The sequence below is a fragment of the Bos mutus genome, chromosome 8, assembly GCF_027580195.1.
Source record: "Bos mutus isolate GX-2022 chromosome 8, NWIPB_WYAK_1.1, whole genome shotgun sequence".
Lineage (NCBI taxonomy): Eukaryota > Metazoa > Chordata > Mammalia > Artiodactyla > Bovidae > Bos > Bos mutus.
The window spans coordinates 82774077-82798883 of NC_091624.1; the positions used below are offsets into that span (position 1 = coordinate 82774077).

At 35.4% G+C, this 24807-nt stretch overlaps 1 protein-coding gene across 6 annotated transcripts in view; it reads right to left on the reverse strand.

Moving 5' to 3' along the window:
- Positions 1 to 24807, reverse strand: part of ZDHHC21 (zinc finger DHHC-type palmitoyltransferase 21) — a 75619-nt gene that overhangs the window by 33018 nt on the left and 17794 nt on the right. For all 6 annotated transcript variants that reach the window (XM_070375910.1, XM_070375909.1, XM_070375911.1 and 3 more), the window contains 2 exons: positions 20099 to 20210; positions 17813 to 17951 (listed from right to left, as the gene is read on the reverse strand). In XM_070375910.1, coding sequence (XP_070232011.1) covers positions 17813 to 17951; positions 20099 to 20210 — 251 coding nt within the window. The remainder of the gene's footprint in view (positions 1 to 17812; positions 17952 to 20098; positions 20211 to 24807) is intronic.

The window sequence follows — 24807 nt, forward strand, 5'->3', positions numbered from 1 at the left end:
GGCATCACTGACTCGATGGACGTGAGTCTGAGTGGACTCCGGGAGTTGGTGATGGACAGGGAGGCCTGGCGTGCTGCGATTCATGGGGTCGCAAAGAGTCGGACACGACTGAGCAACTGATCTGATTTGATTATTTGTAAGTTATTTTCTGTTTTTTGGGGTTTTTTTTGCTGGCCTAGCATGTGGGATCTTAGTTTCCCAACCAAGGATCAAACCTGTGCCCCGTGCAGTGGAAGCACATAGTCTTAACCACTGGACCACCACAGAAGTCCCCATTTTCTGTGTTTTTATGAGACTAGCCTGAAAATTAACATGAGAGGTATCTGTGATCTTTCTGCTACTGTGAAGGGGTTTGTCAGCCTCCACATTACTACACTTTGTGCCAAATCATCCTCTTTTGTAAGGGATGGCACTATGCAGGACATTTAGCAGCATCCCTGCTAAATGCCTGTAGCACTCTCCCAGTTGTGACAATCACAAGTGTCTCCAGATATCCTTATCAAACTCTCCCTTCTTTCCCCACTGTACTCCTGGCAGGGGTTTGTTTTCTCTGTTTTTCAAAAATGAAAATAGCTAAGATCACAACTAAGATATCTAAAATATACAGATTTAATTTTGAAAATGGCTAAATAAGCAACTTCACATGCTGAGGTTAGGTTCGTGTGGCACTTGCTTTTGCATAAAGTAAAATCCTACCATATATGTACAGTTAGCAGCACTTTCTGCAATGGGCTTCAGCTTCAATTTTATCATTACATTCAAAATCACAGACAAAGAAGTTACAGGATTATACTGTACAGTACTCTCACCTCCAGTCCCCAGGTAAAATGTACTTTTCAGTTTTGTTAAATCCTAGTGGAAATTAATATGTGAATGGAAAAAAAAAAAATCACTCTCAAGGCTCTTGATGAGTGATCAGAATCATACATTATATTTGGATACAGATATAAATGCAGCTTTCTCAGGGAGCAAATTTCACTGGCACCTGACTGCCAGGTTCATGACTGAGGGTAAAATATCTCAGAAAAATAATTTTGTCTGCCTTCCTATCTTTTAGCAGGAAAAACTCTAGAAAAGTTAGAGCAAATTGGTAAGAAAGCAGGATACCATACTTTCTTGCTATATGTGTTTGATAAAAAATGAGAGATGAGTGAGATTATAAAATTGCCGTCAGCATTTAACCACTTAAACTCACAGTGACTGAAATATTCTCACAGAGAAATAAAACTGCTAAGTTTTTACACTAAGTGTAATAATATTCATAAGTAATTAGCTATATAGAATTTAATGAGGACATACATTCAGGACACCTGGCACTGCAAGGCAAGGTCAAGATTTAGTATAAGGTTTCTTTGTTCCACCTGTCGGTAAAAGCATAAGGATATACGACACACAGAACTGACAACTGTTAGAACAGTAGGGTATTCTTATATAGTTGTTTTTTACATATATTAACTAATTACACATCTGACACCATACCTTCCAAGCAAAAAAAAAAACAAGGAAAGAAAAATTTACCAAGAGATGCTACTTCGACTAGCACTTCAAGAAAGAGACAAAAAAACCCCCAAATTATCTCTATACTTGTTAATGAAATAAGTTTCATTTCATATTTATCTCAATTTCACACTATTCTTGGCTATTCTTGCCAAAAATAAACTAAATACATATTTCCAGAAACTGTATTCATTCTAAAATTTCCACACTAAATGACTCTATATAAATATAGAGTAAAGCCTAAATCATTTTTTAAAATAGCAATAAATAATTGAAGTACTCAGTATACTTTAAGATTGATTATATAAGAAGATTAAACTAAATTATAAAGAGATTTATTAATACTCAAAGCTACCTGCAACCAAGTCCTCTAGCTACTTCTATTCTTTGTTAGCCAAAAATCTATGCAAATAACTCCATGGCAAGGTTCTATCTGACATCAATCCCTAGCAACACTATTAGATAGGAGCTAATTGGAATAATAATAAAGCATCTTCCTAGCAGAAGAGTTGGCTGGACTGCTAAACATTATTTATTTTCCTCTCCTGAATACTGGCAACATGTCCTTTATTGAAATTCTCTCCCATCCTTTCCCACTTCTGCCACTTACCCCATAGCCTTAAATGCAGTTAATATATTAGTTTTTGCCCTTCATATAAAAATAGATACAAAAGAATCAACTAGAAATTATCTGAATCTACTTCATCTAAAAACAATTTAAAAGATGTTACTTCAGAAATGATTAGTTGCATAAACTCTATGCTAATAGTTACAAATTATTGAAGAAAGAAAATAATCTCTTATTTTCTCACATAGAAAGTATAGAGATAGTACTGCCTACAATGTGTGATTGGCAGCATGTACATATTTTTTAAAATATTTTTAACTTTCTATAATGCTTTTATAACATGTATTTTGACAATCTTTACATTAGATTAACTACTAAAAATGTGCTGATTCAATTAAAAATGAAAACAGCCAAGTATGAATTTACCAATCAGGAGAGTCAATAAGATTTCTCTGGAGATTTTGTGGATGTTTGACTATTTTTTAAACTGCTGAAAAATCTTCCTCAGGGTAAAGTGCAAACAGTGAAATAGTAACTTGATAAGTACAGAAAGAATACTCACTCAGGGACAGACAGAAATGGACCCAAACACACCTCTGCCAGGTGGGATAATTCTCTGCTTAGACAAGTTACTGGACCTCTCTGAATCTCAGTACCTTTTCTGTACAATGGGAACCACACTACTTATCCTCTCATGGTATTTTAAGAGAGTTGACATTTTCCACTAATTCAATTGTTACAAACCAAGCAAAATATAAAGTAAAATTTCTGAAATAAATGAATGAAATATTCATGGATCAATAAATAATGAACTATAGAAAGCATACTCCCTAATTATAGTGATATTTTCCCTCATATTTAATTAAAATGTTATAATTTTCTAATAACGGTTTTGGTAAACAATTAGCATACAATAAGATCAACTACATTTTTGTAATTTATTCTGTAAATAGTTAAACTACATTTTTATAATTTAACAAGATGCCAAATGACCAGACATTTGCTTATAAACATTTAAAATTTATTTAAAATGTAAAAAATAGTCATACAGACTCTGACCAAAGAAAATTTATTTTCTTTAATATCTGTCCATTTTATTAATTTAAAATGCCAAATTGCTCCCCAATGTAGAAGTTTTAAAATCTTTAAGATGATTTTCATTCCAATCATACTTAAAGGAAGACATTATTTTCAAAAGGATTTTAAATAAAAAATAACATTATAGTCACATGATAAATACAAATGATGGTTGAATTAATCTGACATCTAACATTTGAAAAACTCCTACAAATATCTCCAAGTTTATAATTTTTATTAATTTTGGATTCTATAATTCTAACTGAAAATATTTTATTTATCCCCACTTATTTAGAAAGACACCTATTACTTATGTTTCTGCAATTTTCTAAATATGAATTTTTGTCTTAATATTACCTGAGAATTTACAGATTTTTTAGTTACTATTCACAAAGAAGATGGTAATACTAATTCTTCTTGGGTTTGTAGGCCTTCTTTAGTATAAGACTTAGGCTATAAATCAATATTTACAACACAAAAATAAATCCTGATTTGGGGCACTGATTCACGGTGAATAAATTTCTTGTCTTCCTTTTTTCTTATTACCCCTTTCTCTAACTAAGGGATATATGAAAGCATTTCCTTAAAACTTCACATAGTAAAAACACATAAATCCTTGAAGCCCATGATAGGTGGATATTTTAAAAGTAAAGATTAAGAAGAAATCTAAAAAGCATTAAGTTACTCTCAAAAACAAAGGGGTTATTGCAAAGCTATTAAAACAATCCAGCAGAGAATGTACTTTCCTGAAAAGGCAAAGCCAAGAAAAGAGAGAAATAGAAGAAAATCAGGTTCCAAACCCTTTACTTCCCAGAGTTTGTGAACCGGCCTGCTTTCTCTCAATTCTTTCTTTCCTGTGCATTTAACCGATAATCTACCAGTTTTCTCCTAAATACAGGTTAAGTAACATCACCACAAGTTTAAAAGTGAGTCTTTTTCTCTTGTTTAATGAATACTTTCACGTTTAAGAAAAAGAAAAAAAGAAACAAAAACCTAAGCAAGAGTTGTTAACACTTTCTTTTCCCACCTAGAGAATAAGCACTCAGCTTTAGAACTGAAGATGGTCTAGAAAAGACATATGCTGCCATCTATCTACCTGAAGGGGCATAAAGAAAATACAGACTACAGCTTTCACTTCCTCTGGCTGACAGAATACAGGGTCAAAGACCATGGCATACTTTGATTGTACTTTTTCTCCACAAGAAAGAAGCACAGTAACCAGTAACACGATCTCCAAAGATAATTAGGGATATCTGGGGATCTTTATACCACAGCCCAAATAACAGAAAGAACAGCAAGTTTTATGAAGAAGGTTTCTGATACTATCAAAACAACTTTACATACAAAACAAAGAGCTGGATATACCTTTTTTGTTTGTTTTAGAGAAAAATGAGTCAGGCAAGGGCTTAGGAAAAAATGGACGGGGCAGGATTGTTTGAAGAATATTCCACTACAAAACACTGCTTTATAAAAAACACCAGTAGTGATTTTTGTACTGAAATTACTGGTAGTTTTCTACCTTTATAGAAAATATGATAAATGTCATTACCAAAATAATAATAATAATAACCTGCTATAGTAAGGAGAGTTTTCTATTATTTAGACTTAAGAATATTTTCTATAGAGTTTATCAGTATCTTAGAACAAATGTGACCTTAAAACCAATTTCCAATTAACTGCCTCAAGCCTTTTAGCCTTTTGTTATTCTCTTGTCCAGCAACGATTTCCTTCGTTTCTCCATCTGGTTTAACTCTACTGATACTATAAAGTCCATCACCAGCTTAATTCTCTACAGTACAATAACAGCTCTCAAACCTTACAGTTACAGGAGCATTCTTTTGTACAACTCCAAAGGATACTGTTTACACAGATTACGATATGAGGGCTGTCTCCTGGAGTTGTGCAGTTAGGAAGCAATGATAAAATCACTAGGGAAGAAATTTTTAAACAAAACTGTATGCCAATGATACTTATGAAAGAGGAGATTGTATGAGAATAACCCTACCAATAAGAACACTACTAAAAATCAGATAAGACCCAATTAATTGGTAAATAAGCAGCTGACTGAAGACACTGAGAAGCAGCCAAATTAGCCAGGACATAAACGACCAACATCCCAGAAAAGGTAGAAATGCACTAAGGTGAGTCCTACATCCCACAGTTTTTTACCTAAAGGTAACTGTCAACTCATAAACAGGACTGTACGAAAGGTCAAGCAGAAGTGGAGGCTCAGAGCCGTCTGCACTCCCCCAGCGCTGCGAAACAGCGCGGCGGAAGCCACTGTACACAGTGAAGTTCCCAGCTGAAGAAGCCCTGAAGGGCGACAACATAAGAGAACGGAGAAACGGAAACTAGTTCTTCACGAAGACAAAACCCAAATCGTAAGCCCTTACAAAGTCTCAACAAATGTTGTAAATTTTATCTTCAAAATAACTGCTGTATTAAGACCACTGTTCTGTTACTTAGCCTTAGAAATATTTATTACACAAATTTTTGGCTGGATCAAGATGAGTCCTCTCTTACTGACTGCCCACAAAGACAAGTAAATCATATCTTGAAAAAGAAAGCATCAACCAGGTGCTTTCATCAACCAAATGCCTAGTATCTAACAAAACTTATCAGATGTATCAGAAAAAAGGACAAATATCTGAAACTAAAAGAGAGAAGAACAAAGTCAACAGTAACAGACTCATAATTGGATTTCAACACTGAAGATATCAGACACAAACATTAAAAGAACTTGCATTAAAATGTTCAAAATTTAATGCCAAAAGAAGAATTTCACCAGAGAAGTGATCTATGAAAAAACAGAAATTCTAACAGTGAGAAATATTGTACAAAGCCAGGATTAACCAGATGTAAAAACCAGTAACACTAAAAGTATAGACCCATATATCTGATGAACAAAGATGTAAAGTTCCTCAACAAAATATTAGCAAGCCAAATTCAACAATATGTTAATAGGATCATACACCATGATCAAGTGGGATTTAATTCCAGGGATGAAAGATGCTTCAACATCTGCAAATCAATCAATGACTGATTGTATCAATACACTACATTAATCAGATCAGACCAGATCAGTCCCTCAGTCGTGTCCGACTCTTTGCGACCCCATGAATCGCAGCACGCCAGGCCTCCCTGTCCATCACCAACTCCCAGAGTTCACTCAGACTCACATCCATCGAGTCAGTGATGCCATCCAGCCATCTCATCCTCTGTTGTCCCCTTCTCCTCCTGCCCCCAATCCCTCCCAGCATCAGAGTCTTTTCCAATGAGTCAACTCTTCACATGAGGTGGCCAAAGTACTGGAGTTTCAGCTTTAGCATCATTCCTTCCAAAGAAATCCCAGGGCTGATCTCCTTCAGAATGGACTGGTTGGATCTCCTTGCAGTCCAAGGGACTCTCAAGAGTCTTCTCCAACACCACAGTTCAAAAGCATCAATTCTTCGGCGCTCAGCCTTCTTCACAGTCCAACTCTCACATCCATACATGACCACAGGAAAAACCATAGCCTTGACTAGACAGACCTTTGTTGGCAAAATAATGTCTCTGCTTTTGAATATGCTATTTAAGTTGGTCATAACTTTCCTTCCAAGGAGTAAGCGTCTTTTAATTTCATGGCTGCAGTCAACATCTGTAGTGATCTTGGAGCCCCAAAAAATAAAGTCTGCCACTGTTTCCACTGTTTCCCCATCTATTTCCCATGAAGTGGTGGGACCAGATGCCATGATCTTCATTTTCTGAATGTTGAGCTTTAAGCCAACTTTTTCACTCTCTTCTTTCACTTTCATCAAGAGGCTTTTGAGTTCCTCTTCACTTTCTGCCATAAGGGTGGTGTCATCTGCATATCTGAGGTTATTGATATTTCTCCCGGCAATCTTGATTCCAGCTTGCGTTTCTTCCAGTCCAGCATTTCTCATGATGTACTCTGCATATAAGTTAAATAAACAGGGTGACAATATACAGCCTTGACGTACTCTTTTTCCTATTTGGAACCAGTCTGTTGTTCCATGTCCAGTTCTAACTGTTGCTCCCTGACCTGCATACAAATTTCTCAAGAGGCAGATCAGGTGGTCTGATATTCCTATCTACTGAAGAATTTTCCACAGTTTATTGTGATCCACACAGTCAAAGGCTTTGGCATAGTCAATAAAGCAGAAATAGATGTTTTTCTGGAACTCTCTTGCTTTTTCGATGATCCAGCGGGTGTTGGCCATTTGATCTCTGGTTTCCTCTGCTTTTTCTAAAACCAGCTTGAACACCAGGAAGTTCACGGTTCACATATTGCTGAAGCCTGGCTTGGAGAACTTTGAGCATTACTTTACTAGCGTGTGAGATGAGTGCAATTGTGCGGGAGTTTGAGCATTCTTTGGCATTGCCTTTCTTTGGGATTGGAATGAAAACTGACCTTTTCCAGTCCTGTGGCCACTGCTGAGTTTTCCAAATTTGCTGGCATATTGAGTGCAGCACTTTCACAGCATCATCTTTCAGGATTTGGAATAGCTCAACTGGAATTCCATCACCTCCACTAGCTTTGTTCGTAGTGATGCTTTCTAAGGCCCACTTGACTTCACATTCCAGGATGTCTGGCTCTAGGTCAGTGATCACACCATCGTGATTATCTGGGTCGTGAAGATCTTTTTTGTACAGTTCTTCTGTGTATTCTTACCACCTCTTCTTAATATCTTCTACTTCTCTTAGGTCCATACCATTTCTGTCCTTTATCGAGCCCATCTTTGCATGAAATGTTCCCTTGGTATCTCTAATTTTCTTGAAGAGATCTCTAGTGTTTCCCATTCTGTTGTTTTCCTCTATTTCTTTGCATTGATCACTGAAGAAGGCTTTCTTATCTCTTCTTGCTATTCTTTGGAACTCTGCATTCAGATGCTTATATCTTTCCTTTTCTCCTTTGCTTTTCGCTTCTCTTCTTTTCACAGCTATTTGGAAGACCTCCCCAGACAGCCATTTTGCTTTTTTGCATTTCTTTTCTATGGGAATGGTTGATCTTCTCCAAGGACACAGAAAAGCACTTGACAAAATTCAATATCCATTCACAATAAAAACTCAACAAGCCAGGTATAGGGGGGAACGTATTTCAATATAATAAAGGCCATATATGACAAGCCCACAGAAACATCACACTCAATAAAAAGCTGAAAGATTTTCCTCTAAGAGCAAGAATGAGATAAGAACAACCATTCTCATCATGAATATTCAACACTGGATATCAAAACAATTAGGCAAGCAAAATAAATAAGATATTCAATTAGAAAGGAAGAAGTAAAACTGTAAATTATTATAAATTTTTGTAATTATAAGTAAAATTATTGGCAGATTACATAGTAGTAAGACCAGGAGCTGACTGTGGCTCAGATCATAAACTCCTTATTACCAAATTCAGACTTAAATTGAAGAAAGTAGGGAAAACCACTAGACCCTCAGGTATGTCCTAAATCAAATCCCTTATGATTATACAGTGGAAGTGAGAAATAGATTTAAGGGCCTAGATCTGATAGATAGAGTGCCTGATGAACTATGGAATGAGGTTTGTGACATTGTACAGGAGACAGGGATCAAGACCATGCCCATGGAAAAGAAATGCAAAAAAGCAAAATGGCTGTCTGGGGAGGCCTTCCAAATAGCTGTGAAAAGAAGAGAAGCAAAAAGCAAAGGAGAAAAGGAAAGATATAAGCATCTGAATGCAGAGTTCCAAAGAATAGCAAGAAGAGATAAGAAAGCCTTCTTCAGTGATCAATGCAAAGAAATAGAGGAAAACAACAGAATGGGAAACACTAGAGATCTCTTCAAGAAAATTAGAGATACCAAGGGAACATTTCATGCAAAGATGGGCTCGATAAAGGACAGAAATGGTATGGACCTAAGAGAAGTAGAAGATATTAAGAAGAGGTGGTAAGAATACACAGAAGAACTGTACAAAAAAGATCTTCACGACCCAGATAATCACGATGGTGTGATCACTGACCTAGAGCCAGACATCCTGGAATGTGAAGTCAAGTGGGCCTTAGAAAGTATCACTACAAACAAAGCTAGTGGAGGTGATGGAATTCCAGTTCAGCTATTCCAAATCCTGAATGATGATGCTGTGAAAGTGCTGCACTCAATATGCCAGCAAATTTGGAAAACTCAGCAGTGGCCACAGGACTGGAAAAGGTCAGTTTTCATTCCAATCCCAAAGAAAGGCAATGCCAAAGAATGCTCAAACTCCCGCACAATTGCACTCATCTCACACGCTAGTAAAGTAATACTCAAAATTCTCCAAGCCAGGCTTCAGCAATATGTGAACCGTGAACTTCTGGTGTTCAAGCTGGTTTTAGAAAAAGCAGAGGAACCAGAGATCAAATGGCCAACACCCGCTGGATCATCGAAAAAGCAAGAGAGTTCCAGAAAAACATCTATTTCTGCTTTATTGACTATGCCAAAGCCTTTGACTGTGTGGATCACAATAAACTATGGAAAATTCTGAAAGAGATATGAATACAAGACCACCTGATCTGCCTCTTGAGAAATCTGTATGCAGGTCAGGAAGCAACAGTTAGAACTGGACATGGAACAACAGACTGGTTCCAAATAGGAAAAGGAGTTCGTCAAGGTTGTATATTGTCACCCTGTTCATTTAACTTCTATGCAGAGTACATCATGAGAAACGCTGGACTGGAAGAAGCACAAGCTGGAATCAAAATTGCCGGGAGAAATATTAATAACCTCAGATATGCAGATGACACCACCCTTATGGCAGAAAGTGAAGAGGAACTCAAAAGCCTCTTGATGAAAATGAAAGAGGAGAGTGAAAAAGTTGGCTTAAAGCTCAACATTCAGAAAACGAAGATCATGGCATCCGGTCCCACCACTTCATGGGAAATAGATGGGGAAACAGCGTCAGACTTTATTTTTTGGGGCTCCAAAATCACTGCAGACGGTGACTGCAGCCATGAAATTAAAAGACGCTTACTCCTTGGAAGGAAAGTTATGACCAACCTAGATGGCATATTCAAAAGCAGAGACATTACGCCGCCAACAAAGGTCCGTCTAGTCAAGGCTATTGTTTTTCCTGTGGTCATGTATGGATGTGAGAGTTGGACTGTGAAGAAGGCTGAGCGCCTTAGAATTGACGCTTTTGAACTGTGGTGTTGGAGAAGACTCTTGAGAGTCCCTTGGACTGCAAGGAAATCCAACCAGTCCATTCTTTTTATTTTTATTTTTTTTTATTTTTAAACTTTACATAATTGTATTAGTTTTGCCAAATATCAAAATGAATCAGTCCATTCTGAAGGAGATCAGCCCCGGGATTTCTTTGGAAGGAATGATGCTAAAGCTGAAACTCCAGTACTTCGGCCACCTCATGCAAAGAGTTGACTCATTGGGAAAGACTCTGATGCTGGGAGGGATTGGGGGCAGGAGGAGAAGGGGACGACAGAGGATGAGATGGCTGGATGGCATCACTGACTCGATGGACATGAGTCTGAGTGAACTCCGGGAGTTGGTGATGGACAGGGAGGCCTGGCGTGCTGCAATTCATGGGGTCGCAGACAGTCGGACATGACTGAGCAATTGGACTGAACTGAACATAGTATTACATATAGAAAACCTAGAGACCACCAAAAAAGTGTTAGAACTAATAAATAAATCCATAAAGTTGCAGAATACAAAATTAATATACAAATATCATTCACATTTCCATCAACTAATAATAAACTATCAGAAAGTTAAGAAAATAATCCTATGATAACCATATCAAAAAGAATAAAATACTTAGGAATAAATTTAAACAACAAGGTGAAAGATCTGTTTGGTGATGAAACTTATAAAAGAAATTGAAGACAACTAATACATGGAAAGCTCTTCAAGGCTCACAGATTGGAAAAATTAAATACTCTCAAAATGGCCATAATACTTAAGCAGTCTACAGAGTCAATGCAATCCCTATCACAATTTTGACTTCATTTTTTTCACAGAAATAGAACAAATAATTCTGTGTATAGAACCACAAAATGTCTCAAATGACCAAAGTCATCTTAAGAAAATCCAAGCTGGAGGCATCTCATTTCCTGATTTGAAAATACATTACAAAGCTATGACAATCAAAATGGTATGATACTGACATAAAAAGACACTGAGATCAATAGAACTGAACAGACAGCTCAGAAAAAGAAGACAAAAAACATTCTTACATGGTCAATTAACTTATGATGAAGAAGCCAGGAAGAGTCAATGGGGAAAGGACAGTCCCTTCAATAAACGGTCCTCAGGAAACTGGACAGTAACATGTAAAAGAATGAAACTGGACGCAGACTTTATACTACACACAAAAATCAATTCAAAATGAATCAAAGACTTGAATGTAAAACCTGAAGCCATAAAACTCATGGAAAAAAGGGTTTTGGGTAAGCTCCATTACACTGGTCTTGGCAATGATTTTTTGGATTCGACACCAAAAACAAAGTTACCAAAGCAAAATGAACTAGTGTGCCTACATCAAACTAAAAACCTTTTGCACAGCATAGGAAGCTACCAACAAAATGAAAAGGCAACCTATGTGATGTGTAAAAATATTTGCAAATCATCTCTCTAATATGGGGTTAATATTCAAAATACATAAAGAACTCATACAACTCAACAGAAAAAAAAAAAAGATGAAAAAAATGGCAGAGTACTTGAATAGACACTTTTCCAAAGATATACTGATAGCCAACAGGGAAATGAAGAGGTACTCAATATCACTAATCATCTGGGAAATCCAAATCAAAACCCTGAGATATCACCTCACACCTGTTAGATTAGAATGGCTATCATCAAAAAGTAAAAGGTAAGTGTTAACAAGGATGTGGAGAAAGGGAAACCCTTTTGCACTGTTGGTGGGAAAGTAAACTGCCCTAGCCACTATGGAAAGCAGTAAGCAGACCTCTCAAAAAATTAAAAAGGGAACTATCATATGACCCAGCAACTTTACTTCTGGGTATATATGCAAAGGAAATAAAAACAGAATATCAAAGAGATATCTGCACCTCCATGTTCACTGCAGCATTATTCATAATAGCCAAGATATGGAAGCAACTGAGGCATCCATTAATGGATGAATGAATAAAAAAGATGTTTCACACAGACACACACACACACACACACACACACACACACACACACGATGGAATACTATTCAGCCATGAGAAAGGAGGAGATCCTGCTATTTCTGATAACATGGATATACCTTGGTGGCATTACACGAAGTGAAATAAGCCAAACGGTATCACTTACCTGTGGATTTTTTTTTTAAGTTAACTCTAGAAACTGAAAGTAGAAAAGTTCCCAGGGGCTGGAGTTGGGGTAAAAGGGAGAGATAGGTAAAAGGGTCCAAATTTTAGGTGTAAGATGAATAAGGTCTAAGGACCTAATATAAAACACGGTAACTACTGTTTTATCACCATACTGCACAACTGAAATTCACTGAGAGAGAAGACTTATATGTTCTCATAAAAAAGATTAATATGTAAGGCGACAGATGTATTAACTAGATGTGGGAATCCTTTTAAAGTATATGTGCTGTGCTAAGCTGCTTCAGTCATGTCCAACTCTTGGCGACCCCACAGACTGTAGCCTGCCAGGCTCCTCTGTCCATGGGATTCTCCAGGCAAGAGAACTGGAGTGGGTTGCCATGCCCTCCTCCAGGGGATCTTCCTGACCCAGGGATCAAACCCAGGTCTCCCGCATTGCAGGCAGATTCTTTACCGGCTGAGCCACCAGGGAAGCCCTTCAAAGTGTATACATACATCAAATTATCATAATGCACAATTTAAGTATCTTATAAATTTATACATTAATTATGCCTCAACAAAGCCAAAATAATATAAATAACTAAATCATAAAAGCAGTTAGAGAGAAAGACACATTACTTCAATGAATGAACTATAAAACAACTGACTTTACAGCAGAAATGATGGAAACCAGGAGACAAGGAAATAGTATCTTTTAAAACCTGAAAACAACTCTAAACCTATAATTCTATGCCAAGCAAATAAATCATTCAAAAATGAAAGAGAAATAAAGACATTTTCAGGTGAACCAGAAACTGGCAAAATTTGTTTCAGTACATTTCCACCAAAAGGCAGGAAAAAATATTCTCAGAAAGAAGCTTAGAAACTTATGAAGTCATGAAGGATCAACAAAGCATCAATATGTCAGTAATTCTAAACAAATACTGACTTTATATATGTATTATAACACATAATTTATAAATGAAAATTAAATCTTATCGTTATGAGTTTTATTTCTACATCTATTTTATGCCCCACAATACCAAAAATGATGATGATAGGAGGGGTTCTAAAGCTACTCCATTTATTATCTTGGTAATGTTTAAAGTACCAATTTATATTAAACTTCAGAAAACCAAGGAAGAATGTTTTGATCTCTGGGAAAACCATTTTTAAAAGAGTAAAAGCCTCAGAAGGGATATGTTGGAAATTTCTTTTACTTGAAAATTTCAAAGCAGATAAGAAAAGGAGAAAAATGGAAACAAAGAACAGAGGGGTAAAGTAAAAAATAAACAGTAGAATGACAGGATTAATATCAGTCTAAATAAATGAAATAGACCATTTCAATTAGAAGACAAAGATTATCAAACTAGACTTCAAAAACAAGAGAAATATTTGGTGTCTACAAGACACAAAGACAACTGATAAAGGTTGTAAGTAAAAAGTTGAAAATACTAACCAAAAGAATAATACAGCCAAACTAATAACAGAAAACACGACAAGGCAAGAATAATTACTGCAGATAAAAAGGTATAATTTATAATGATACCAGAGTAAACTCATTAGAACAGTATTAGAATTCTAAGATTGTATATACCTGGTGTGTCACTTCAGTCGTGTCTCTTTGCAACCCAAAGGACTGTAGCCCACCAGGCTCCTCCGTCCATGGGATTCTCCAGGCAAGAATACTGGAGTGGGTCGCCACACCCTTCTCCAGGGGATCTTCCCGACCCAGGGATTGAACCTGAGTCTTTTAGGTCTCCTGCATTGGCAGGTGGGTTCTTTACCACTAGCGCCACCTGGGAAGCCCTATGTACCTGGAAACATAGCTTTAAATTATCAACATCTTAATCAATGAAATGATTAGAATTCATTTCAGTGAATGCTAAGTACTATTGAATATTCATTTGCCTTCAGATCCTTGGAATATTTAGGGCTATATATTCCAAGGATCTGAAGGGAAAGTTCAATCCCTGGGTCAGGAAGATACCCTGGAGAAAGAAATGGCAACTCACTCCAGTATCCTTGCCTAGGAAATCCCATGGACAGAGGAGCATGGTGGGCTACAGTCCATGGGGTCGCAAAGAGTCGGAGACGACTGAGCAACTAACACACTAGTAAGTTTAAGTAGGTTAAAGACACCAATAATAAACATACTATATAAAAACAGTAGTAGTCAAACAAAATAGTCTTTTCTTATACTGGATAACATTATGGTAAAATTCTCCTCTCCATTACCTAACTTAAAAATATTATGAATCACTTCATTCAGAAAATACACCATAAACAGGGTTAAAACACAAAGGATTCTTCAATAGGATGCCAAATGCTCTCAGAAATATCATAACATAAACCCTTTGGGTTTCAATTTCATTATATCTAACATGAAGGTAATTATAAAAACATCCTACTTAATACAACAAGGATACTATAAACCTTGAACAATTCCTGCTCAGCGCTACTAGCTAAAACTCTGTCAGGTCCCTAAAACTATCTGTAATTTACAGCTATTACCAAAGTAGCTTTATTACAACCAATATGATAGAGCTAATTATTTGATTTTCATCTGGTAATCCTACTAACAAAAATTTTGATTTTTAAGAATTTTTAAATTATCTGTATTGTTTCTACAAGTGATTGCTCTAAAGAAACTCAGGTTTGAATTTTTAAAACCCAACTTGTACTGCCTTTTTATATTTTCATCCTGGACTTCACATTTCTTAATAAACCTTTACTACGCTGCTAGTCTTTCGTCAGTATGCATGTAAATACATGTCTATGTATATGTTTCTAAGTATATCGTATCATCTGTAATCAGTTTTTCCATTTTAAAAAAAAGGGCTCTTTCCTCTAAGTGATAGTAATTTTTCCAGAGTTTCTATCTTTCGTTTGGAGAGACAAATCAGTTTGTAATTTGTAATGTCTTAATCCTTCACTTAAATATTACCATTATATTCTTATTTGAGTGTTGGAACTTTTTCATTCTGTCATTGATCTCCTAGTAATATTGTTAAACAGTCTGTTAAATGTTCATAAAAATTAAAAGGGCAAAGAAAATCTGTTCCCTTCTTCTGAGAGCTTTCACCAAAATCAAATGTAACATAAATTGAAAATCTCTTATCTCCCAAGAACTTTTACATGTGTTATCTCATTAAATCTCATTGCTATTCACATTTTTCAAGTGGATATTATAATTCAGAAAGGTTAAAGGATGTGTCAAAGCTTATACTCACAGTAAGAAAAGCCAGGCTTAATTCTAGGTGTGTCTATTTATAAAATCAAGATCTTTCCACTACCAGAAGCTGGTAAATGCAAGATAAAAAGCCCGATACCTAATCTTTTAGGCTTATCAGGACATATGCCTCTGTCACAGCTACTTAGCTCTGCTGTTGATTACAAAGGCAATTGAAAACAAAACATAAACAAATGAGAGTAGCTATGTTTCAAACAAAACTTTATTAATAAAAACAGGTAGCGGGTCAAATTTATCCCAGCACCCATACTGTGCCAATCCCTCCACAGTGCCACGGTGCGTTCCCTCCTCGAGAAACTCTACTAGCCGTTCATTAATACCACTAGATTCTACCTCTCTCTCCATTCTTAAAACATTCTGATCTTAATCTTACAGCTACATTTTTATTTTAAAGCTCTTATTAGGCTCAATCTATTGAATATTTGAAATAGGTTACTTGGAAAATACATATAACCTTTTACATGTTCTAACTACAATACCAAATACATCAGAAATTAATCTATTATTGAGATTCAAACCCAAGGAGTCTGGCTTTAAAGTCACACTCACATCTAGGCCACCTCACATGGTGTAGGAATTATAAGAAATGACACGTGCAGAAAGCACTTTGCTGACCCTAAATGACTCTTTAAATATTAACTGCTGTTGTTTTAGGGCTTCTGATCTGGATGCTTTGAGTGACCATTTTTTTGTACCTGGTTTTATCAGAAAGTAAAATTAAAATATAAGAGAGCATAAAAAAGAAATTCATCTGTAAGATAAAACATTTCTAAGACTATAGTATTAGTATGCACTAAATTCTCAGTGTGATAAATGCCAAACACCTATATTTACAGTTCTCCCCCTTAAACTTTTTTGAGTTATTTGCATCTAATTTTAATTGCTCATTCTGCATTTAATACGTAGAATTACCTTGACAAGGCCCACTAATATATGCAACCAAGCAACAACAGTAAATATCCTTTTAATTACACAAAATGATCATGCGTACAAAAAAGATCTAAATACACAGAACTCAAAGACCTTCTCTCAACTGTTCCATTATTACAAAATTTAGTTGTATGTGCCATCACTAAGCTTGTTATTTTTAATGGAAAAGACTTAAAGAGTATAAAATGACTTAAATAGGAAATAAAAAAACACCTTTCTTCATCAGAAATTCTATTCCTCTTCCCTGTCTCCTTCCCTATCTTGCTTCCTGTAAGCACACATACTTTCTCTCTCTCTCACACATACACCCATACACAGTGCATTCTAAAAACACAATCTAAGTCAAAATGGCACACAGGATCAGGCTGAAATACAAGTTCTACAAACAAAGCACAAAAGATACAATTCAGAAAACACAAACCCAGATTCAAATCCCCGTCTACAACTAAAACCAGTTGAATAATCACTTCCTAGCTTTGTGCCTTCGGTAACTACCTTATTTAACCACTATTAAGTCTATTTCCTCATCTATAAAAAGTGGAGGAAAAATCATACCCACCTCATGTGATTGTGGTGAGCATTCAAGGGAGAATTAAAATCACATGTCCATAGCACAGTGTTGACAATACAGTCAAGACTTAAAACTCCTGGTTGATGCTATTACTACTACTACCTTTAACACCACCGTTCTGGGCAAATCTTACTAACATATATTGTAGTTCCTCTACAAAGTGGGAAAAGCATTGCCTCAAATGGATATATAACAACAACTTTTTAAAGCATCTGCAAATTCATCTTATCACCAATGTTAAACGTTGGAGTTGGGGTGCGGGGGAACGAATCCTTTTCTTAAAATGTTCCTTTGAGAACTTTTAAGAAACAAGTCTATTTTTACTCCTGAAAAGAAATAAGAAGCTAACCTCTTTCACTTTGCTTTTCATTACTGTAGATTTAAAATGAAAATATGTATACATTGAGAGATCTAATATGTCACTTTTTAAAGAACTTGACACTAGCAAGTAATCATAAATAGATTTGGTTAAAAGGCAATATCAGAATAGGTCCATTTTCTCAATTCCAATACATTTTAAAACGCACCAATTTGAGGGTTTATGTTCATTACTCTTGTTTTCGATTTTCTACACTTTTAAAAGCACCGCATGTTAATAACTATATACTACAGCTGTTCTAACATTAATGGATATAAACATTTCTTACCAAATTACGCTTTTTTAGCGGAAGAAAGTAATAATAGTGGCAGAAAGAAAACATCAGTGCGTAGCAAGTAAGAAGTTCAGTGTAGAAACACAATTGCAGAAAAAGCCAATGGTTATCTTCACCAACACAATTGTTAATCCTGAAGAAAAAAAAAAGGAAAAAGAAAAAATATTTCAAACTTTAATAAGATGTTAAGTTTAGGATGGTAAAACTAGAAATAAGCACAAACAACTTCTTAAGTGCTTAAGTTCATAGAGATAAGCCAAATCCACTCAAACCTAAAAGCAGAGTATATAAGAAAAGACATGACATAAACACGCCATCTCACATTTGTAAAGCACATTCTACTTGTCAAAGAAGTCCTGTATATGATTCCCCATTCAACTCAACAACAAGCCAGCGAGGCAGGAAGAACAGATGGCAATCTCCTTGCTTCACTGATACAAAAGAGGAACAGAGGAGTTAGGACAATTGCCAGAGGATGTACAGTTAGGAGAGACCGTGGTCAAGAGAACAAGAACCCTCTTCTGTACACTGCTCTTTCACTGCAGCATTCAAGCTATGGAGATCAAGTTGAATGATATGAAGCAAAGTAACTTAAGCCTGCCATTCTGACACACTGCTAAGCATTCACAACTTTTCTCACTTTTACAGTCTAACCCTTGGTGGCTGAAAATAAACATATATTCAAAAGTATGTATAAATTCTTAGAGCTACAAATTATATATATATATTATATATATAACCCAAAAAATTATATAATATTGAGTTTTTCAGTGTGAGTGATTATCACTTACCTGAATACTTCACACAGCTTTTAAAAGCAAACCCTATTGCTATTGTAACTGTAAACAGATCATTGAAGTTTATAAAATCATTTGAGAATTAATCTGAATAAATTCCAGGCACATTTTTAAAACACCAACTGTATGTTATATACTAAACTATCTTGTGATGGAATTTTAAACCTTTTTACATAGTAACACAGTGCTCTTATTTTTTCTGAATTTCAAGAAATTATCTTCTAGTCAAATAATCATTTTATAGTGAAAACCATCTTCCCACTAAAAGCTTGCTGATAACTTGTGCTATCAAAAATAAAGGAAGCTCTAAATGATTAGCATTACTAGACAAAACTAAAATTTACCCTTGAGACAACCTTAGATAAATGCAGTTATAAATTTAAGAAGATTATTATGCAGCTAACTTTGTATACATGTGTGTATAAACATAAATATACATGTATATAGATATATTTATAAAGTGCTACACCATACCAGTTTAAATATTTATGCAGAGATCCCATGCTAGAAAAACAGAATTAAATACAATATCTTTTCACAGATTTTTGTGACAGCTTTGAAATGAGATACAATGCAGAACTCTCACAGCATGTTTTCAAATATTGTTTCTCAACTGAACATTTTCTTTAAATATTACAAGAGAGCCCCCTACTGACCAAAAATGTTGGCAGTCAGCAGAATCAACTACCACTTTTTTTTTTGCTTCTGCTGCTGCTGCTGCTAAGTCGCTTCAGTCGTGTCCGACTCTGTGTGACCCCATAGATGGCAGCCTACCAGGCTCCTCTGTCCCTGGGATTCTCCAGGCAAGAGCACTGGAGTGGGTTGCCATTTCCTTCTCCAATGCATGAAAATGAAAAGTGAAAGTGAAGTCACTCAGTCGTGTCCGACTCCTAGCGACCCCATGGACTGTAGCCCATCAGGCTCCTCCATCCATGGGATTTTCCAGGCAAGAAGTACTGGAGTGGGTTGCCATTTTTGCTTCTAGCTAGCATGTAATATTAATCCCTATATCCAACACAGAACACTGAAAAAAAGGCTGAAAGGAAGTGAAATGAGGTATAAGGTATATGAAATGTTACTCTTTAATTAAATTGGAAGGGAAATACAATGAGATGTATATGGTTTACATTACAATTAGAAACAACAACAGCTACTATATTTAAATTTAAGTACTATCTATATGTCTTATACTATACTAAATGCTTTACCTATACTGCCTCATTTAATAAGACCACTTTAGTTCTTTTGTATATTTGGGTGCATGTTAATTTTCAGTTTTCTGCTCAAATATCTCCTTGTTAGAAAAATCTCTGAAAAAATGACCCTGGGAGTTGATAGAACCACATGATCAATTAAAGGTCTCCTTATAAAAAGGCTTTCTTAAACTGTATAACTCTGATATAACCTTTGTTTAAATCTGCTAAGTACCAAGATCTATTTTTTACTACATTTTTTTTTCAAAAGTGAATTATTCATTTCTTACCATGGGCAGTGATGATCCATTCTCCTAACACAGTGGCCGCAGCGGCTGCAGTGATGGGAACGCTTCGGTCTCATCAAATTACACTTGTTACACAATTCCCAGAACTCCCTTTCTAGAGAAGGAAATTAAAATTCATTTAGTAAAGGAACATGAGTAATGTTAAAATTTAGCAACAAGTGTTTAGAAGAGTTATAGGAATTCTTCGAGACATTGTGCCTAAGTCTCTATTGTAAATGTTTGCCGTAAACGTTGCTTCTCTATTCTCTGCATGTTTTATTTTGTACATTTCTAATTTTAAACATTATAAAATAAGACTGTTAACAGTCAAACTAAGGGATAAAAATACAGCATATTTGGGTTTAAGTATATTGCTGTAAGTAAAATCTAATGACAAAACTCTTATTTAGAATCAAATTATTACGTTAAAACAGAATTTTATTGAAACGAGTTAATTTCTAGAAATTTATTATCTAATGGTTCTAAAGAAGAGATAATGCTGAGTATTGGTTTCATATATTAGTAAGTCAAAATCAACTGCATAAACAGAGACAGCATCCCCCCAAACTTCCCACACAAAACCATTTTTTGAATGGATTTATTTGGGAATATTTATGACAAAGGGATGGAAAAACAGTTCAGATGCATTTAAGAGGTACTAAAATAGTTTCAGAAGTGAAGAAGATTACAAGAAAATTACTCTTTAATGGAAATAAAGGAGTCCTTTACAAAACTCTATCCTACCACCAAGTAAGTTTCCTCTAGTCTGCTGTGAATGAGCACACAACTAGGCTTGGTGCTAAAAACATGAAGTTTACAGGAATAAAGGAAAAAGTAATTTATTTCCATTAAGAACTGCTCTAGCTAGAGCCATTAAAAACTCTACGGGACTGTCATCTACCAAGACAACTGTTATACAGAATATATAATCTTAATATCTCTTGACATGGAATTTTACCTTTATAACAATTCTTAAACTTTGTATCACTTATGGAAAACTATACCCTAACCTCACTAAAATTATGGGTATAGTAAAATCAACCTAATTTCAATACTCCAAATGAATATTAGTATATGCAAAGTGTGACCGAGCACACCTTAGATAGTCACTAAATCCTTGCTAAAACATGACAAGTTTAATTTTTTTTTAATGAAAGATTCTAAACATAAGTAACAAAAGAGAAGAGTACATAGTTTTCAATTTTTTAAAAAGATACCCTACTTTAATTCCATTATTTCTAGTTTAATGACCAGAAGTAAGATCAATATACTGGAATTTTATAGTAAAGTGTTGGAAAAACATTCTGCTACAAACATCTCTGGAGAAATCAATAAAGCATGAATAACAGCTATAACAAATTAATTGCTCTCAATGAAAGTTGAGATATTTTTTACATTTAAAATATTTCATTTTAAAATAAAATTCTCTTCCATTTCTTACTTACAATTCTTATTTTAATGAAAACATACTACATGAGAGAGCAACAATATTGAAGCTCAATTTAGGTACAATTAAACTACTGTTATTTAACTGTTGGTGAAATAGAAACTCATTTCATATGTAGCATAATACAATGTCACATACATATCACTTTTTTTCCCCACTTAACTAGATGTTCCCAAATATCCCAAAGTTAAAACTCTGAATTCACATATTTCAAGGAATATGTGAAGGTAAGCCCATTTTCATTGAAAGACAACATGAAAACTATGTTCTCAAACCAGCTCCTTAAAAAAATAAATATGAGGTATTCACTATTGGCAATTTCAGCATAATATTCCAAAGAATAAATCATTTATTTCATACTTAAAATGCTGTACTCTCAGGAAAAAAGACAGAATTTGGCTATAGTCAGAGAAAGACTGTAATTCATTCTGTGGTGTAAACTATGGTTGGCAAACTACAGTCCACAGGTAAACCCAGGCCATCACCTGTTCTGGGGTGATCCATGAGCTTCCCAGGTGGCGTTAGTAGTAAAGAACCCACCTGCCTGATGTAAGAGATGACTGGGTCAGAAAGATCCCCTGGAGAAGGGCATGACAACCCACTCCAGCATTCTAGCCTAGAGAATCCCATGGACAGAGGAGCCTGGAGGGCTACAGTCTACAAAGAGTCGGACACAACTGAAGCGACTTAACATGCACGCGTGAGCTAAGAGTATTTTTAACAATTTTAAATGATTGACAATAACAATAACAATAACAATTTGTGGCTTGTAAAAATCTTGGAATTTAAATTCCATGCCCATAAAGAAAGCTTTATTTAAACACAGCCATGCCCATTCTTTTACATACAGTGTATGTTGGCTTTGGGGCTACCATGACAGAGCGGAGGAGTTGTGACAGAGATTATATGGTTCATAAAGCTAAAAACATCTATCTGGCACTAACGCTACAGTAGAATTTGCTGACCTATGGTTTGGACCATAAATTTGTTCAAACAAAGAGTTTGAGTCACTTAATGCTCAATTTAAGATACAAAAATCTAAAATGAAGATGCACATTTTATACACACAAGCACACACATTTATGTTTTTAGAAAGGAAAAAAAATCACTATTTTTAAAATTCGGAAATTTAAAGTATCATCTATGTTTTTTGCTTTGCAGAACAAGAAAAAAGCCATCCATCTTAACCTACCCTATGTATCCAGAAACCATTTCTAAGTCTTCTCCCTTTTTTCTTCTTCAGGATTTATTCAAGTCCTAATAGGATCTTGGTGACTGATACATTCTGGTGTCTGATGATTACCTATAAGACTTTTGCACTACCCATCTAACAAAATAAAATAAAAGCCTATGGGAGACAGTATCCACCTGCTAATTTATGGCAGCTATATAGAAAGTTAAAAATTAAGATACATTTTTTAAAGGAAAGAAAAATCAAAACATAAAACAAAAGAAAAAAGGTAAAATCTATAAATGATCCTCTTTAATATAAGGTAAACAGTATCATTGGAGGAGGCAATGGCACCCCACTTCAGTACTCTTGGCTGGAAAAAAATCCCATGGACGGAAGAGCCTGGAAGGCTGCAGTCCATGGGGTTGCTAAGAGTAGGACACGACTGAGCAACTTCACTTTCATGCATTGGAGAAGGAAATGGCAACCCACTCCAATGTTCTTGCCTGGAGAATCCCAGGGATGCGGGAGCCTGGTGGGCTGCCGTCTATGGGGTCGCACAGAGTCGGACACGACTGAAGTGACTTAGCAGCAGCAGCAGCAAACAGTATCATATGGTTTAACAGGGAAACTTATTAATGCTGTAATTGCATGAAAGACTATAAAGACAGATACAGTTTGGTTTGGTTTATCCCTCAAAAAGGAACAAATCACCTTCCATTTGAGTCTTTCGAAAGACTCACATATTAGGGGGACTTTTTTCAATGACTATATTTCAGATCACAAAGTAATGTTTTGGGGAGAAAAATATAACCTGAAACTAACAAAAATCAATACAAGGATTGGGTCTTTATTTATTTAGAGGTTTTCTGGCAGAACTGGTTGGCAATGCAAGAAATAAATGAACAAACAAAACAGAAACCGACTCAAAAAACAAAAAACAAACGAGTGGTTGCCAGAGGGAGAGGGGTGGGAGTGGGGCAAAATAAGTGAAAGGGACTAAGAAGTGCAAATTTTCAGCTATAAAATAAATAAGCCACAGGGATGCAGGGTACAACAGGGGGTGTACACAACAATAAAAAATAAAAACAAAGCGGCACTAGTGGTGACAGAAACGGAAGTCTAACGTGCACGTTAAGAGCTTAATGATGACAATGTTCTGAGACTGACTGTGGTAATGGCTGTACAAATCTGTGTATATATAAAAGACACTAAATTGTACACTTTAAACAGGTGAATTATACGATGTGTGAATTACACTCAAAATTGTTTTTTAAAAGTTAAGAGACTAAATAAAATCATTTCATAAAATTCAAAAATTACAGAAAGTAATATTTCTGTATTTCAAACACACATGTAATTTAAATAGACATTTAATAGTTTCATTTGACTATTCCATCTACATATCCCAAAGTTTATAAAATCGAATTTTGGGGATCTTCACACGGAAGCATTCTCCTATATTCAAATTGCCTCATACTTGGTGGGTCATATAGAAAGGCATGTAAAATATTTCAGACAGGCATGTAAAAATTTTTTAAAGTGCTAAAATAATAAAAGCATTAGGGTTTAAGTTTCCTTTTCTAAGGAAAACTGCTCACCCTTAAAACAATGCTGAATAAAGGTCACTATTTTGTAGACCCCAACACCTTAGTCATTATTTTTCACTATTAAATTTTTATTTTTTTAACTAAGTTAAAACTGTATCTACACAATCATCAAGTAACTGAGCAAAAAGCACAGGATAGTTTTAATTAATTTCCTTCAAACCAAAGTAAAGATGAATAAAGAGGTAAGATAATTCATCTGTAAGAGGATTCATGGTAAAAAAGATGATGGAGACAAGGATCTGGGCTTCACAGCAACTCTAACAACCTACTGTATGACCTGGGAAGGACAATCCATGCTCCTGATTTATCCAGTCTACCCACCTCATACAACCACCGTGAGGATCATATGACAGGAGATACCAAAAGACTTCGGAAACATCAAAATGTGATAAATAAATGTGTTTTTTTTTTTTTTTGGGGGTTGGGCAAAGGGAATTCTCCACTGAAGAAAAACAGCCCAAATGTCAATGAGAGCAGATATAAT